This window comes from Nestor notabilis, unplaced genomic scaffold (genome assembly GCF_000696875.1).
Source record: "Nestor notabilis isolate BGI_N333 unplaced genomic scaffold, ASM69687v1 scaffold8240, whole genome shotgun sequence".
NCBI lineage: Eukaryota > Metazoa > Chordata > Aves > Psittaciformes > Psittacidae > Nestor > Nestor notabilis.
In genome coordinates, this window is record NW_009910597.1 from 1,673 (window position 1) to 16,491 (window position 14,819).

Below are 14,819 nucleotides of genomic sequence, written 5' to 3' on the forward strand. Positions count from 1 at the left end.
CCCCGAGAGACGCTTCACGCCGCCACGCCGAGCCAGGCGGCGGATGGCCGGCTTAGTGATGCCCTGGATGTTGTCGCGCAGCACTTTGCGGTGGCGCTTGGCGCCGCCCTTGCCGAGCCCCTTCCCGCCTTTGCCTCTGCCAGACATTGCTCCTTTCCGCAGCAATAAACCAGTATTGCGGCAATACGGCGCTCGCCGCACCTTTTATAGTCTGGGATCCGACCTGGTTGGGGACTGCGGAGAGCAGAGGCGTGGCTCCCGTCTTTTTTCTTTGGCTATGTCACAGGTCGTGATTGGAGCATAAAATGCTGTTACTTGATCAACGGGGCTGTCAAGTTTACAAAAGAAACAAAATATTACACTATCTCCCCCCGCCTGAAAAATTCCAGACGTGCATGTTCGTAACAATTGGAAAGCTTTTACTCCCTTCTTGGATTTGTATAAACCAATTATTATAAATACATGTGTGTCTTGTTTTCTTGTATTGGCTGAGGTTTGTCTGAATTACTGCTGTTTCTGATTATTTTCATGCTGTCGTTCATTAACCTTTTTTGTTTATTTGTATTCAAAATTCTACAAACTTTTCTTCTGCATTTTTAATGTTCTGATAGTTCTTAATGGATTTAGGAAATTATCCACAGTATCTCTGTTGTCAGGTTTTCTGATATATGTAGTCTGTATTTTGCTGTCTACCTCCCATTTCTTAAACGAGGAGTTTGATACTCTTGTCCAATTTTTACACAAGCACTTTTGAGTCTGTAAGCACATATTAACCAGAAGGTGGAATAGAATCTTTTTTATATCATTACCTTTATATTAGGTTGTAACTTTTACTAATTTTGCTCATTCTGGAGTTACTGCTGTGGGGACTTTTGCTTGTTTGATTTTACAGAATTTTCTTTATCATTACTACAGATTTAATTACTGCTACCTTAATTGCTAAGAAAATCAGATTTCTTTTGTACTACAGATCAAGCTTTTCAATCTTTATATGTTATTTTATGGGTCTAAATCTATACTGGAAACATTAGATTCTGAATTAATATTTAGGAAAGTAAGGAGCAATCTTAGTCAAAGGTCATCACAAATGTCACAGCATAAGAACATCCTGAACTGGAATAACTACTAGACTAACATAAAAAATAGTTACATTTAAGGAGGGAGTGGGGGAGGAGTTGTAATTGTTATAACAGGAAAGGATTCTATAGGTATTTTGCTCACAAAAGACAGACTAGGGAGAAAATGGGTCCTCTCTGGAATGAAACAGAACCGGTGACCCTGGATTTGGAGAAGGCTGAGGTTCTCAGTGACTTTTTTGCCTCGGTCTTCACTGGCAAGTGCTCTGACCACACTGTCCAAGTCTTGGAAGGTAGATGTGGGGACTGTGGGAGTGAAGACCTTAGGCCCACTGTAGGAGAGGATCAGGTTCGAGATTGTCTTAAGAACCTGAATGTGCACAAGTCCGTGGGACCTAATGAAATCCATCCATGGGTCCTGAAGGAGCTGACGAATGAAGCTGCTAAGCCACTATCCATCATATTTGAAAAATCCTGGCAGTCAGGTGAAGTTCCTGATGATCAGAAAAACGGAAACATAAAACCCCATTTTCAAGTAGGGGTAAATGAAAGACCCAGAAAAGTACAGACCAGCCAGTCTCACCTCTGTGCCCAGCAAAATCTTGGAGCAGATTCTGCTGGAAAGCATGCTAAGGCACATCAGAAACAATGAGGTGGTTGGTGACAGCCAACATGGCTTCATTAGGGGCAAATCCTGCCTGACCAATTTGGTCGCGTTCTATGATGGGACTACAGAACTGATGGATAGGGGCAGAGCAGTTGATGTTGTCTACCTGGACTTGTGCAAAGTGTTCAACACCGTCCCACATGACACCCTTGTCTCTAAATTGGAGAGACATCATGGATGGACCACTTGGTGCATAAAGAATTGGCTGGATAGCTGCATGCAGAGAGTTGTGGTCAATGGCTCAATGCCCAATTGGAGATGGGTAATGAGCGGTGTCTCTCAGTGTTGGGACGAATCCTGTTCAACATCTTTGTTGGTGACATGGACAGCAGGACTGAGTGCACCCTCACCCCAAGATGTGTGGTTCAGTTGATATGGTGGATGGAAGTGGTGCCATCCAGAGGGACCTTGACACACTTGAGAGGTGGCCAATGCCAATCTCATGAAGTTCAACATAGCGAAGTGCAAGGTCCTACTCCTGGGTTGGGGCAATCCCAGACACAGCTACGGGTTGGGTGGAAAAGAGATTCAGAGCAGCCCTGCGGAGAAGGACTTGGAGGTGTTGGTTGATGAGAAACTGAACATGAGCCGGCTTGTGCGTGCACTTGCAGCCCAGAAACCAACCATATCCTGGCCTGCATCAAAAGGAGTGTGACCAGCAGGCAGAAGGAGATGGTCCTGCTTTGCTCTGCTCTGCTCTGCTCTGCTCTGCTCTGCTCTGCTCTGCTCTGCTCTGCTCTGCTCTGCTCTGCTCTGCTCTGCTCTGCTCTGCTCTGCTCTGCTCTGCTCTGCTCTGCTCTGCTCTGCTCTGCTCTGCTCTGCTCTGCTCTGCTCTGCTCTGCTCTGCTTTGCTCTGGTGAGACCCCACTTGGAGCACTGTGTGCAGTCCTTGTGTCCTCAACATAAGAAGGACATGGAGCTGTTGGAGCAAGCTCAGAGGAGGCCATAAGGATGAAAAGGAGCAGGAGCACATCCCGTTTCAAGACAGGCTGAGAAAGTTGGGGCTGTTCGGCCTGGAAAAGAAAAGCTGCATGGAGACCTTACAACAGTATCTGAAGGGATGAGGATGCTGGGGAGGGACTCTTCATCAGGAACTGTAGTGATAGGACAAGAGGTGATGGGTTTAAACTGAAACAGGGGAAGTCCAGGTTAGATATAAGGAAGAAGTTCTTTACTGTGGGGGTGGTGAGGCACTGGAACAGGTTGCCCGAAGAAGTGGTTAAATGCTCCATCCCTGGCAGTGTTCAAGGCCAGGTTGGACAGAGCCTTGGATGACACGGTCTAGTGTGAGGTGTCCATGACTATAGCAAGGGGGTTGTAACTAGATGATCTTAAGGTGCTTTCCAACCCAAACCATTCTGTGATTCTATGATAATTTCTTTTTCTTTTTTTCTCTTTTTATATGAAATGTAAGCAGAATTACTACATACTCTTTTAAACTGCCATATTAGAATATATTACTAGTAATTTATCTTTCTTGTGCTACTAAACTGGGAAGGAGTAGCTTCCTTAGTCTTTTAATAATGATGGGATTATACTACATCAAAAAACCAAAGGAATGGTTTGCTTTCTATGGTCCTATTAAAAGCTTAACAGAGGAGTTCATTATTCTGACATCTCAAATGCTGTTTATAATAATGTCCCTAGATGTTTTAATGATCAATATCAATCCATGTCTTTTTGAGTGTCTTTTTTTTTTTTTTTTTCATTTGTTTCATGGCTTGGGCTTTTTTGAGAAGACAACAAGTATGACTTAGATGATTTTTTCTTTCTCACTAAGTAATCTGCATCACTTCAGAAAAGGAGTATATTAAGAAACATAGGAATGATCTTTGCTTTTCCCCTTTACATCGTTCAACTAGCAGAGGCATTCACAGCTTTTACCTGTAGTGATTGTGCTTCCTGCTGCAGAAGTGAAGAAGAATGCATAGATATAATGGGGACTTTCCTCAGATTTGGTGTAGTCCTAAGCATACCTTCTTTCTCTTCTTCGGAAGAGGGAAGAGGTGAGCTGAGTATGATATTAGGGCTTTAAAAATATATCACACTTGCTACAGTTCATATTTATGCTGAACTGACACGTCACAAAACAGTAGACAAACTCAAGCCTTTACTGTTGTAACTAGACTAAAGAAGAATTATAAATAGTTTTAGGGGTTGTATTTTTGTTTTGTTATTTGTTTTGGATTTGTGTGTGTTTTGGTGACTTTTTTTGGGGGGGGAGGGTGGTTTTTGATTTTTTTTTTTTTAATTTTTAATTATGACTTTCTTTTCTTCACTTACTAGTGCCTCACTAGAGACAGAAAACCAAATTTCAATACCCCTCCCTTTCTGCTCCCAAACCCCTGCCCATACTTACTAGTGACAGTGTTCAAACAAGAGCACTTAAAATTTTGTTTATTGAGCACATATGTAGACTAAGGACAGATTCACATCAAGACAGAATCAAGACGTTTAATTCTGCAAGACAGAGGTAAATGACTAGGCCTCTAGTATACTGAGAACTCTTGCTGTTTATCCCCATGATTTTTACACTCAGTTTTTGGTTTTCATTTGTTAAGTTTTTAGCTGCTTAATTTACATTCTGGTTTTGAATCCCATAGGTAATAAATGTGGTGTTTTTCACATGTGTTTAAAGTCTAGGACAACAGGATATTACTTCTGGAGGGTATTGTATCTATACCAGTAACTTCAGGGTGAGTAATTAACATATTTACTTATTTATTTAGTCTTGACTTAAAAAGCATCATTCATGACATGCTAATAGAACTTCAGGCTTCAAGTTTTAGGTCAATATTTAGGAAAAAAATCAGTGTAAAAAATGATATTGTAAGAATATTTATGAATAAATTTCTAGAAAGCTATTCATATATTTTCAAAGTAGTAGTTTTGGATATCATATGAGTATTGGACAGGCTTTCATACTCCCTGTGCTTTCCATTCCCTGGCAGCTGGTACTTCATTCCATATTCAAAAGATTCTGTCACTTTGAAAGGCAGAATGGAATTGCAATCTGTCCTTTGTGAATGAGGCAGGTTGTACAGACCCCTGCTTTGCACTGTCACCATCCTCCTGTGATTTGCCATCCTGAAAACAATAGGTCTCATCTGGTCTATATGGGGGAAAGAAACAAACTGCTCCCTTGTACTGAAAACCCGTGCACTTTTGACATACCAATACACCAACACAGCGGAGGTCAGCTCAGAGGAGAAGGGCAAAAAGACAATGAGTTTGAGGAATAATGTACTGTAAAGAAAGCTTCACTTATCTCAACACCAGGGAAACTGTAGGGTTACCATGGTTCTAGATAAAATGCTGCATCAGTGAATCAGCAGGTTCCCTCAGACAACTAATAAAGTATTCCTGAGCAAGCCAGACCACCATGAGGGGTGGAAAAGGGCTGGGGGCAGTGTATGTGTGGGTCAGCCCAACACAAAGTATAAAAACTGGACAAGAAATAAAACAAAGTTTGCAGAAAGCAATGGTCTTGAAGTGGTTTCAACCAACATATTCCTTCCCAGCAACTGGGGAGGCCCAGCACTGTAACAATAAGAGTATAGAGACCAGTAACAAGAATTGTGTTTACACTGTGATTCAACTGTATAGTGCAAATGCTCTATTACGCTTATGATGCTATTTCAGCACATTGCTGAAGCGCTCCACTAAATCAAAATCCCATGTCATGCTCAATAAGGAAATTTGTTATTAAACATTAAACTCCTCATGCATAGTATCTAAAAGAATCTGCTTGGAGAGTATTCAGTGCAGATGTGGTCAGCTGGGACCTGTCTTTACACATAGGTAAGACTGCACACTGCACAAGATCTGACTTCTTTGCAACACTTGAGGCTTCTAAACCTACCCCAGTGGTCTTCATTCTCTGTATCCCCATGCCCACATACCCCACCGTCAGTCCAGCACGTAAGCCACACTATGAAGCTATGCATACTGACATCAAGCAGCCCACATAATTCTGCTAGGAAATTTTTGAGACAGAGAAAGCTTTTATCTTGAGACTGAGGCCCAAGTCAATATTGGCATGTGTGGATTTGCCATTTGGAAGGAATCTTCTGGCAGTAGCATAGTTAAAGTGGTTCATGCTGTTTAAGTGAAACTAGTAAACAGTGTTACCTAATGTTTAAATGTTACAGCCATCATGATAGCCCTAATGATAGGTGCTTTGATAACTGATTTCATCTCTCCCTTCCCAGCCAGTTGAGACAGCCAGAGGTGGAGGGACCCATTCTCATCTTTTTATTTAAAGGCTCCTCTCAGTCAAAGATACAAAGGTTGGGCTGCAGCCCTGGTTTGGACTGTTTCCAACCTTCTTGCTGCCAAGTTCAGAAGCTACACAGGGACTGATAAATCAAGACAAGACCTCTGTCATTGTCCAGCAGCCTGGGCTGACTCTGGAGGATGCAGTTTGCATGCACATAGGGTAGTTTCTCACAGATCTTCCAGAAGTCACCTCAATTCCCTTGCACCATGCCAGCTGTGGGCAAGGGCAAGTGCCTGTTGTCTGAGTCACTGCCATGTTGCTCTGTAAACCAGCAGGAGCCGAATGCCATTTCCTCCTGGAAGACGACGTCACAAGATTTGTCTCCAAAAGCAGATTGCAGGAAGGGACACTGCAGACGCACTTCCGAAGGAATGTTGTACTTGGCAGGCACCGACACCCAAGCACTCACATGGCCCTGCCATCACTTACACCTACTCCTCACAGGGCCAGATGTTTCAGGATTCCTTTCAAATCAATGGTGTTTGTGATAGAACTGCAAAAATACACGTTCTGAGGTGTTTCTCTCACACAACAACATTCCAGTTCTCAGGACTGTTCAGCCCAGCCTAGCATGACTCTGGAGAAGCAAGTGTAATTTGCCTTATTCTTGGAAAGCCTTAGAAAGAGAAGGCTTGATGTTCCTCACCCACATCACACCATGCACAAGCTGCAGTCTTGCAGGCTCACTGAATAGCTGGTGTAGCTGAATAGGTCTATGAAGAAAGGCTGGAGGAACTTCTAGAATAAGCTTGGAATGTTGGGGAGATAAGTATGTAATATACCCAGTTCTTCATGTGAAGCTGTTTTAGGACATGGGAGAGAAGGAACGGGGTCAATAAACTGCAACTAGAGGGAAGGGATGCCCTTCTGCCCATGTTGTTTTCCTTCGAGGGCTCTGGGCTTCTGCCAGGAGGACACAAAAGGACCTCTCCAACAAGTGTTTCCCAGGACCTGGGTGGCCTGTGGAACTGAGGTGTCTGTAGCACACCATGCAAATCTATTCCTGCATCCACATAAGGGACAACAAACAGCAAACAAGCTACTCAGCAACCACAGTTGGCACGTGACTGGTGCACTTAAATCCTTACTCTGCTGACCCATTGACCATTGATTCAGCTAGAAAGACATATCATGAAAACATTGTGAGCACAATGTTCCTTGCACAGCTGAGACTGATCAGCAAATCTTTGCCTGAGCTCCCGCAGAGCTGCACTGGGCAGTAAGTTTTGCTGTTAAACTCTGCCAGCTTTTATAGTTTTAAGTACTTAACAGCACCCGAAGTACTGACCTGTCCAAACAGTCTCTCTGGGGCATAGTTTTCCAAGTAATGAATCTACTGTAGGCACCCCTGTAGGAATGTATTGAATTTTGTCTTGGGTTGTGTTTCTGGAGGAAGCCAGGTCTGGAAAATGGTGACGTGCATTATGACTCCAGACACTACTGCTGTGCTCTGTTTTTGTTACAGTAATATTTGGTTGGAAAACCAAATACTTTGGTTGGAAACCCCGACTGCTTACAGGCTTTTATTTATACTTAGGCTTTGAACGCAGCAGCAGGGCTGCCTTTAAGGATCCAGCACTTGAGAAAGCCACCACAACCCCCAGGTCCTGTCCAGGTCAGATCAGTCATTTCCCAGAGTATGCTGACGCAAGTTCTGCTTCATGTGCAGAACTTTGCACTTCTCTTTGACAAAATACACAAGATTTCTTTCAGCCCATACCTCAAGTTTATTTAGGTCTCTTTTATTTGAATGCCTTACCTTTGACTCTGTCTACCCTTCCTAAAACTTGATATAATCCACACATAATAAGGGTACTCTCCAAAGTCGTTCCAGAAAACACTGAACATTATCAAGTATTCAGCCCTTGACTATTCTTTACTGGTTGCCCACATTCACTAAGTTGTTAATTACGGCCATTTGACCCTGTGCTACAATTTTCAAACATTTAACCCCTTGTTGATCCTGCCTGTACTTCCTCAGATCCCAAATGAGAATTCTGTGAGAGATACTTCCAAAAATATGCTTACATGCCAGGTGCATTGCATCCAGCACTCCCCCCTTGGCCACACAGATACTGTCTTATCTATAGTTCTGTGATAATTACCTGTACCTAAACATGCCAATGATTTTTTGTTGCCCTCCACCCATCACCAAGAGCCAACTACATCCATTTTGTATCTGGTAGTTTCTAAGCCTCAGTGATTTTTGGAGACCCAGCTATCTTCCCAAGTAACCTTTTCTACTCCATATTAGAAATTATTTCCTTACTGCTAACTTGCTGAAGCAAAGAACATTAGTTCCTGTATTTCCTACAATGTGTATCACAGAAAGATGACTGACTTCCTTCCTTTTCATGTTTTAAGTGTTTGTGAAGAAATTTGAGTTTTTAAGTCTTTGAGTCAGGGAACTCTAACAATATGTGTCTTTCCATTAGGGAATAGTTCCTAGATCTCTCTGAAAGTTACTGTTGCTCTCTTCTGTGTATTCTGCTAAAGTTCACTTCTCATTACCTGAAGTTCAGTACTAAAAATTAGGTCTAAAACTCCAAGTGAGACTATATGATTCCTTACTACAGAGGAAGATCTTAATCTGTCTTGTAAATGTTGTTACTGTGCCCCTTTCCTAATACCTAACAACATACTGCTGTTGATTCAATGTCAATTTATAACTTATTATTTATAATCTGAACATATATTATATATGTATTATACATAATATATATTATATATAAACTGAATAACTTATTTATTTATAATCTGAAGATCCAGATCTACTCAGATGCTCATCAGCTGCTACTGTCTGACATTTGTAAAACTAATATATTTCTTTACAGGTGAAGTCTTTTACATATTTTTGAAGACAATGTCTCCATTTTATCAGGTGTTTTTCAATACATAAACTATACTTCATCATTCTAGAATTAGTTTGTTTCTCAGTACCTATAACACTTCTTTACACACCCTGTAGGCTGTAAATCACATCATAAATAGGCCTAGAATTGATCCTGTAGAACTCTGTTTGACACAGTATTTTAATTTTATAGTTGACAATCATAAACATTTAAATATAATTTTCTATCCTGTGTGAGTGTGGGTAGTGCTAGACCAAGTTTTCCTGCTTATTAGTTTCATTTATAATATTTTTCTAGAAGTAAATAAAATGAAACAGAGGGAAAATCTGCAGTGGATTGGCCAGCTCTAGAGTAATATTTTTACATCCTCTTCTGAGACTCTTTCAAAAGTTAGTTTTGGAGCAAGCCAGTTAACCATGGTTTTGATTTCTTCCTTTACATCTTACAAACCAATGTCTCTTTTGAGTACTGTAGATTCTTAAATTTATTCATGTCTTCCTTGAGTTTGGCAGAGCTGCTAATTAGTACAACTCATTATCAATGGGGTATTCCTTCCCAGGATGTACCAAGTCTGTAAACCTGGGCAATGCACAGATCTGTAACCCAGAATGACTTAGTATGTTCTTAGTTCTTGCCCTTGTTCTTCAGGTACCTTAAAAAAAAGACTATATTGGCTGGGTGCATTGCTGGATCTACTGCATGTTATCACAGGTAAGCTTTCAGCATCCTGTTTCCCTTCACTCAGCATGAAGGGCTACAACAACCTTTGATAGCTTAGGAAATGACATCTAATAACATGTACGTCCTGAGTGCCACAGAAAGGGCAGGACGTAGATTTTCTGTGCTGATGGCCTAGTTTTGATTTCCAATTCAGAATCAGTATTTGCAATCTGCCTTACAAAAAAGATTTGTCATTTGACTGTGTTATTCACCTGGGAGAATAGACAGTACATAACATCGGTCCAGACACCACATTTTATTTTATCTCCAGGTACCAGGTAGGGTTACATTTGCAGCCTTTTACATGTAGGTACCTATATTTCTTTGTCTTTCTGCATTTATTGGCTTCCTCTTTTTCTTCAACATAAAACAACACAAAGTTAACTACTCCACATAACAAAGTAGAACAGAATCCTGCTCATAACTGAGATTCCTATGTGTAGTAATACTACCAATAATAATGATAATTATCAGTCTTGGGGATGGGAGGACAGAAGAAAAAATTCATTTATAAGACGATCTCTCATTCAAAGGCTTTTATAAGCTGAAAGGAAGATTTTGATGCTTTAGGCTGTCATTTTCTGGACAGACAAGGAGATTTTGAGGCTGACTCATTAAAATGCACAGCCTTTCTTTTTTGCTCATTAGCAAGCATTTAGCAGCTACAGCAGGCAGGAATCTCACCTCTCTCCACCTTTTGATCATCCCAGAATGTAGGGATTTTTATTTATTTTTTTTTTTAAGTGGAAGTTTTGCTGAGATTCCAACTAGCCTTAACAAGTCCTACAGCCATGGATAAAATGATCATTGAATCGTATCAGGGAAGTTCAAACTGGTCATGACAAACCTTGAAACTAAGGACTGTGTGAGAAGTAACAATGGTTTTTTAAGCTACCTTTATGTAACCACCAAAATTTAAAAAGTGGTGTGAGGGCCATTCACAGCTAATCTACACATAGGTTTCATAAATTAACCTGGAGAAGCATTATTTGCAAAATGGTATTGAGGGAAATGAGCACTGGTGAGACCCATCTGCAGTGGTGTGTCAAGTTCTGGGCTGCCCAGTGCAAGAGAGATGTAGATATATTTGGAGTGAGACCAGTGAAGCAAAGTTGCTTAAGGGACTGGATCATCTTTCATATAAGAAGATACTGGAAGAGCTGAGACTATTCAGACAGAAGAAAAGAAGGCTCAGAGGAGTCTTACCCGTGTGTTCAGATACCTGAATAAAGAAGACAGAGCCAGAGTCTTTTTAGTACTCAGGAGACAATGGGCACAAATAGAAACACAGGAAATTCTGCTTAAACATGAGAAAGAATATTTTTTGTTTGCAACAGGCTTCCTGGAGAGGTTGCAGTGTCTCCCTGCTTTAGCTGAACCTTCTTCAAGCATGGGGTAGGATGTATTGCATTAGGTATTAGATTAGAAGGCAAAGATACTTCTTTTTAGGAAATGTCAGTGTACCTGTCCGTACATTTATGTTAGCTTAGTTGAAGTATATATCTAAAAGGATACAGGTTTCTTTACTACTGACATCCTTTTGACATTTTAACTCTTCCATACTATATAAACTTTGCCATTGCTGAATCAGTATTGTCACTATAACTGCAGCATGCCAGCAACTTGACTAATGTCTCAGTATGGTGGTTTTTTATTATTAATATTGAAAGCGATTACCTGAATGTCTGCAAAATCATTCTTTGTCAAGAAGATACTATGCTTCGATTAAAACTTCATAATTTGTCTGGGTCTTCACCATACTAGCAATAGTTAATGTAATTACATGAATGTAGTTCTTCAGCTAAACTTGGCTAATTGGCTTATCTCGACTGTTCTCCTTCTGCAGTCTGAATGTCGAATTTGCCTCTGTTTGTCTAATATCTAAGCTGTTTCTCCTCCATGTGGAGCTTTTGTCTTGATAAGAAAAAAAAAAAGTCAAGTGTTTTACCTGCTATACAATTTTAGGAATGACTTCCTACGTTATATGTGAATTGTTTTTGTTTTGAAGATTCTTGCACTGGAAAACACACTGGCATTTTGTAGGGTCTTCTGTAATCTGTGCTAGCACCTACACTGGTAGGCAAGGAAGGATGTGAGGACATGTTGTGTGATGATGAATGGAAATGAGGTTCTGTTTTGGAGAAGTAAGGGTTTTCCTTTTAAGGAGGCATAAGAAATTGGTTTGAGGTCCTGAGTAGGAGGTGAACAGAGCCTGCATCTGGACATTGTGCTTAAGAAGTTAAAAAACAGGAGAAGTTCCAATTTTTGCTTTTGATTGAAATTTAGTATAAAATGAGTCACATGTAAATTCTTGTCTTTTCACATGGAAACTGCGAACAATTGTTATTACCAGCTCACACTCAAAAATTGTTTTTCAAGTAATGTTGCTTATTAGGAAGAAAATTTCTCCCACATGTTGAAAACCATTTCACACTCTACTACCAATTTGCTAAGTTATGTGGTGGGAGGATTGTTTTTCTCTTACCTGTAAAATACCCAGGGCAATATCAATGCTATTTGTAAGGTAGATAGCCATTGGTCTCTCTAAAAACTGAGAATTGTTGTTTTGGTCCAGTGTTATGTTTAACAGCTATTTCCAGCAATGCAAACCTGAGAATTGTTCTAAGCTTCTGACAAGTTTATTTTATCCAGTTAACTAGAAAATGTCATTACTGGGACCAGGGCAGGGAAATAAACCTAGAAAAGACTCTCCTTTTCACACTACCTCAAACCTTTAAAGAAATGGTTGGTAAGACCAGGAAAATTTTCACTGCTCAGAAGTAGGCCAGGAATAATGGTCTGTGCAGAAAAGAGACAGCGTGATGGTTGAGGAATAGATACAATAAAGGATGTTGACACATAATGCTAGATGCTAGCTGCCATGTCTTCCAGTGTCTCAAACAACTAGGGAAGAGCAAAGAACTTCAGAAGTGCAGATCAAAACAGGGATCAGAGAACTGTTTAAAAGACATGCAGATTTACATGGATGCATCGAGAACTAAAAGTGGGAGAAGCCCTAAATTCTGCTCTTCGAAATCCTCAGATAATGACCTTTTTCATCAAACCCAGACAGATGGCGAGCTTTCCAGGCTCTGTCTTTTGTAGCACTTACAGTCAAATTCTGCTTTATGGCCATTTCCATTCACCTAACCTGGAAAATGAGTGCAATGTCTTCATCTTGCCCATGAGCAACTGCATTTTTGCCTCTCAGAAACATATTTCTGCTGTTCATTTGAATTACCAGTCTGAACTTAAAACTCTATGGCTATTGTGGATTTGGTTCAGTTGCTTATGTAGGAACAACATCATGTTCACAAGCAGCATGGTGGTTTTCACAGCCCACTTCAGTACACCTTTCGGTTCCTACCATGAGATACTGGAAAGCCTAACTTTTCCCTTTCTCTGTTTTTTCCTTCCTCTTCTTCTGTCCTTCAAAGTATTTGTTAGCTGGCCTGCATGCAGGCACAGCAAAACAAAAATAGATCTAGAAGAGAAAATGAATCAGTGGTAGTTCATTGTTTTAACTTTTGTTATTCTAATGTATTTTATTTTTCTTTCCCATTTTAAACTATAGCATTTCAACTAAAACTCCTTACTATTAGATCTCACTTAAATGTGCTTTCAACACTTAATGTATTAAAGAAAAAAAAAAAAAGAAAAAAAAAATGCCAGAGCCTTTTGCAGTATAGTATTTGTCTTCTGTAATCTCCAATTTATACTTGCTAGAAGAAACACTCCTTTGCTGAAATAGCCCACTAACGTTTTGCATGTCAATATTTTATAAAGTACAATAGGGAAAAATATCAGGTTTGGTCTTAATTTGTTCTTCTCAACAAAGGAAAAAAAAAAAATCTGGCTTCTCTTTAATTAGAAGCCAATCAAGGTTTTTGTCTTCTGATTAGTTAAAAAAATCCATTGCAGTTCTTAAAAAAATAAAAAAAAATCTTTGTTGTCACTTTCTGAGTCTTAAAATTAAGTGGGATCATAATAATTAAAGGTGATTCTGATTTATGAGGAATGTCTGAAAAATATTTTAATATTCTGAGGATTTGGATGAAAACCTAAATTGTCGAGTATTTTTCTTTTCCTTTAAAGAAGAGAATGGCAGGTTTTATAAAACCTCTGGGAAAAAAAAAAAAAAAAAGAAAATATTTATATCAAAATATTTATAGGTAATATTGAGCTTAATAATTTAAGCTTCCTGTTCAAACATGGCCAGATTTCCACATTATTTAATTTATTTGAGCTGAACAGATGCTTCAGCTGTCTCTATTCATGTTTAAGTAGCTTAAGATACCTTCTAGTGTATATATACCTGTTTGTTATTTTTCCCCTACAAGTCTGCTTCTGGCTTTTGTAAGTCTTGAAGAATAATAGTATACAGTAACGTGAGCAAGAAAGCATTAAACAAGAAGTTTATCCGGAATTTATGAATTTATATGCATTAACTAAGCTTGGACAGCTTCATTTTACAAATAGAGACAATTTGTAAAAATATCAAAATCTTGCTATTCACTTACAGAACACCACAAAAAATCCAGAGCCCTGGCAAGTTCCAGACACTTTTCAAATGTACATATATTCCTCTGAAGGTCTCTTACTTTCCCAAAACAGGAAATTCTGTAGAAATACGGTATCCTTAATAGTTAAAGATATGGTTAAGGGAGCCGAATCTTTATCCGTATTCAAAGCTCAGCCATGAAATTGTGTTACTTCCTTCTCTTTGAAACCAATGTACGACAAAAATACTGAAGCTGCCCCCTCGGTTTCTGTTCTAATCTGGAGAAAACCCCCTAAAGAACAAGTCTGCAACACAGGGAAGACTTTTTATCTAAGCGGTTTATTTTAATTTAGAAGGAAAAACAAAAGTTTGCCGTTGCCGGGGTCTCTCTGGCTTCACAACACGGGGTTAAACACATCTTTTCTTTCTCATCTGGGATCCCAAGAGCAAGAAACTCCCCCGGATGAAAGTCCACCGTCTTCTTGTCACTGCCCGAAGAAACTGGGGTGATTTCGTGGCACGTAGTTTACAAATTATATGAATTTATAACTCCAAAGAAACACAGACTCAGCGGACGAAAAGCTCTTCCTGGCTAACAGTTAGGCGGGCTCTGCAAAGCACCAATCACAGATCACCGCTTCGCTATAAATTCAGGCATCGGGGTTACTGTAGCCCAATTACTTTCTTTTGATTAGGAAGAAGTCTCTGCAGCGATGTCGGAGAC

At 39.9% G+C, this 14,819-nt stretch overlaps 1 protein-coding gene across 1 annotated transcript; it reads right to left on the reverse strand.

Annotated features, from left to right (window-relative positions):
* Window positions 1–147, reverse strand: LOC104402866 (histone H4; the record flags this gene model as incomplete). Its single annotated transcript, XM_010010854.1, has 1 exon — window positions 1–147. A coding segment is annotated over exon 1 (147 nt), but the record flags the coding sequence as incomplete, so codon positions are not given.
* Between the last annotated feature and the right edge of the window lie 14,672 nt (window positions 148–14,819).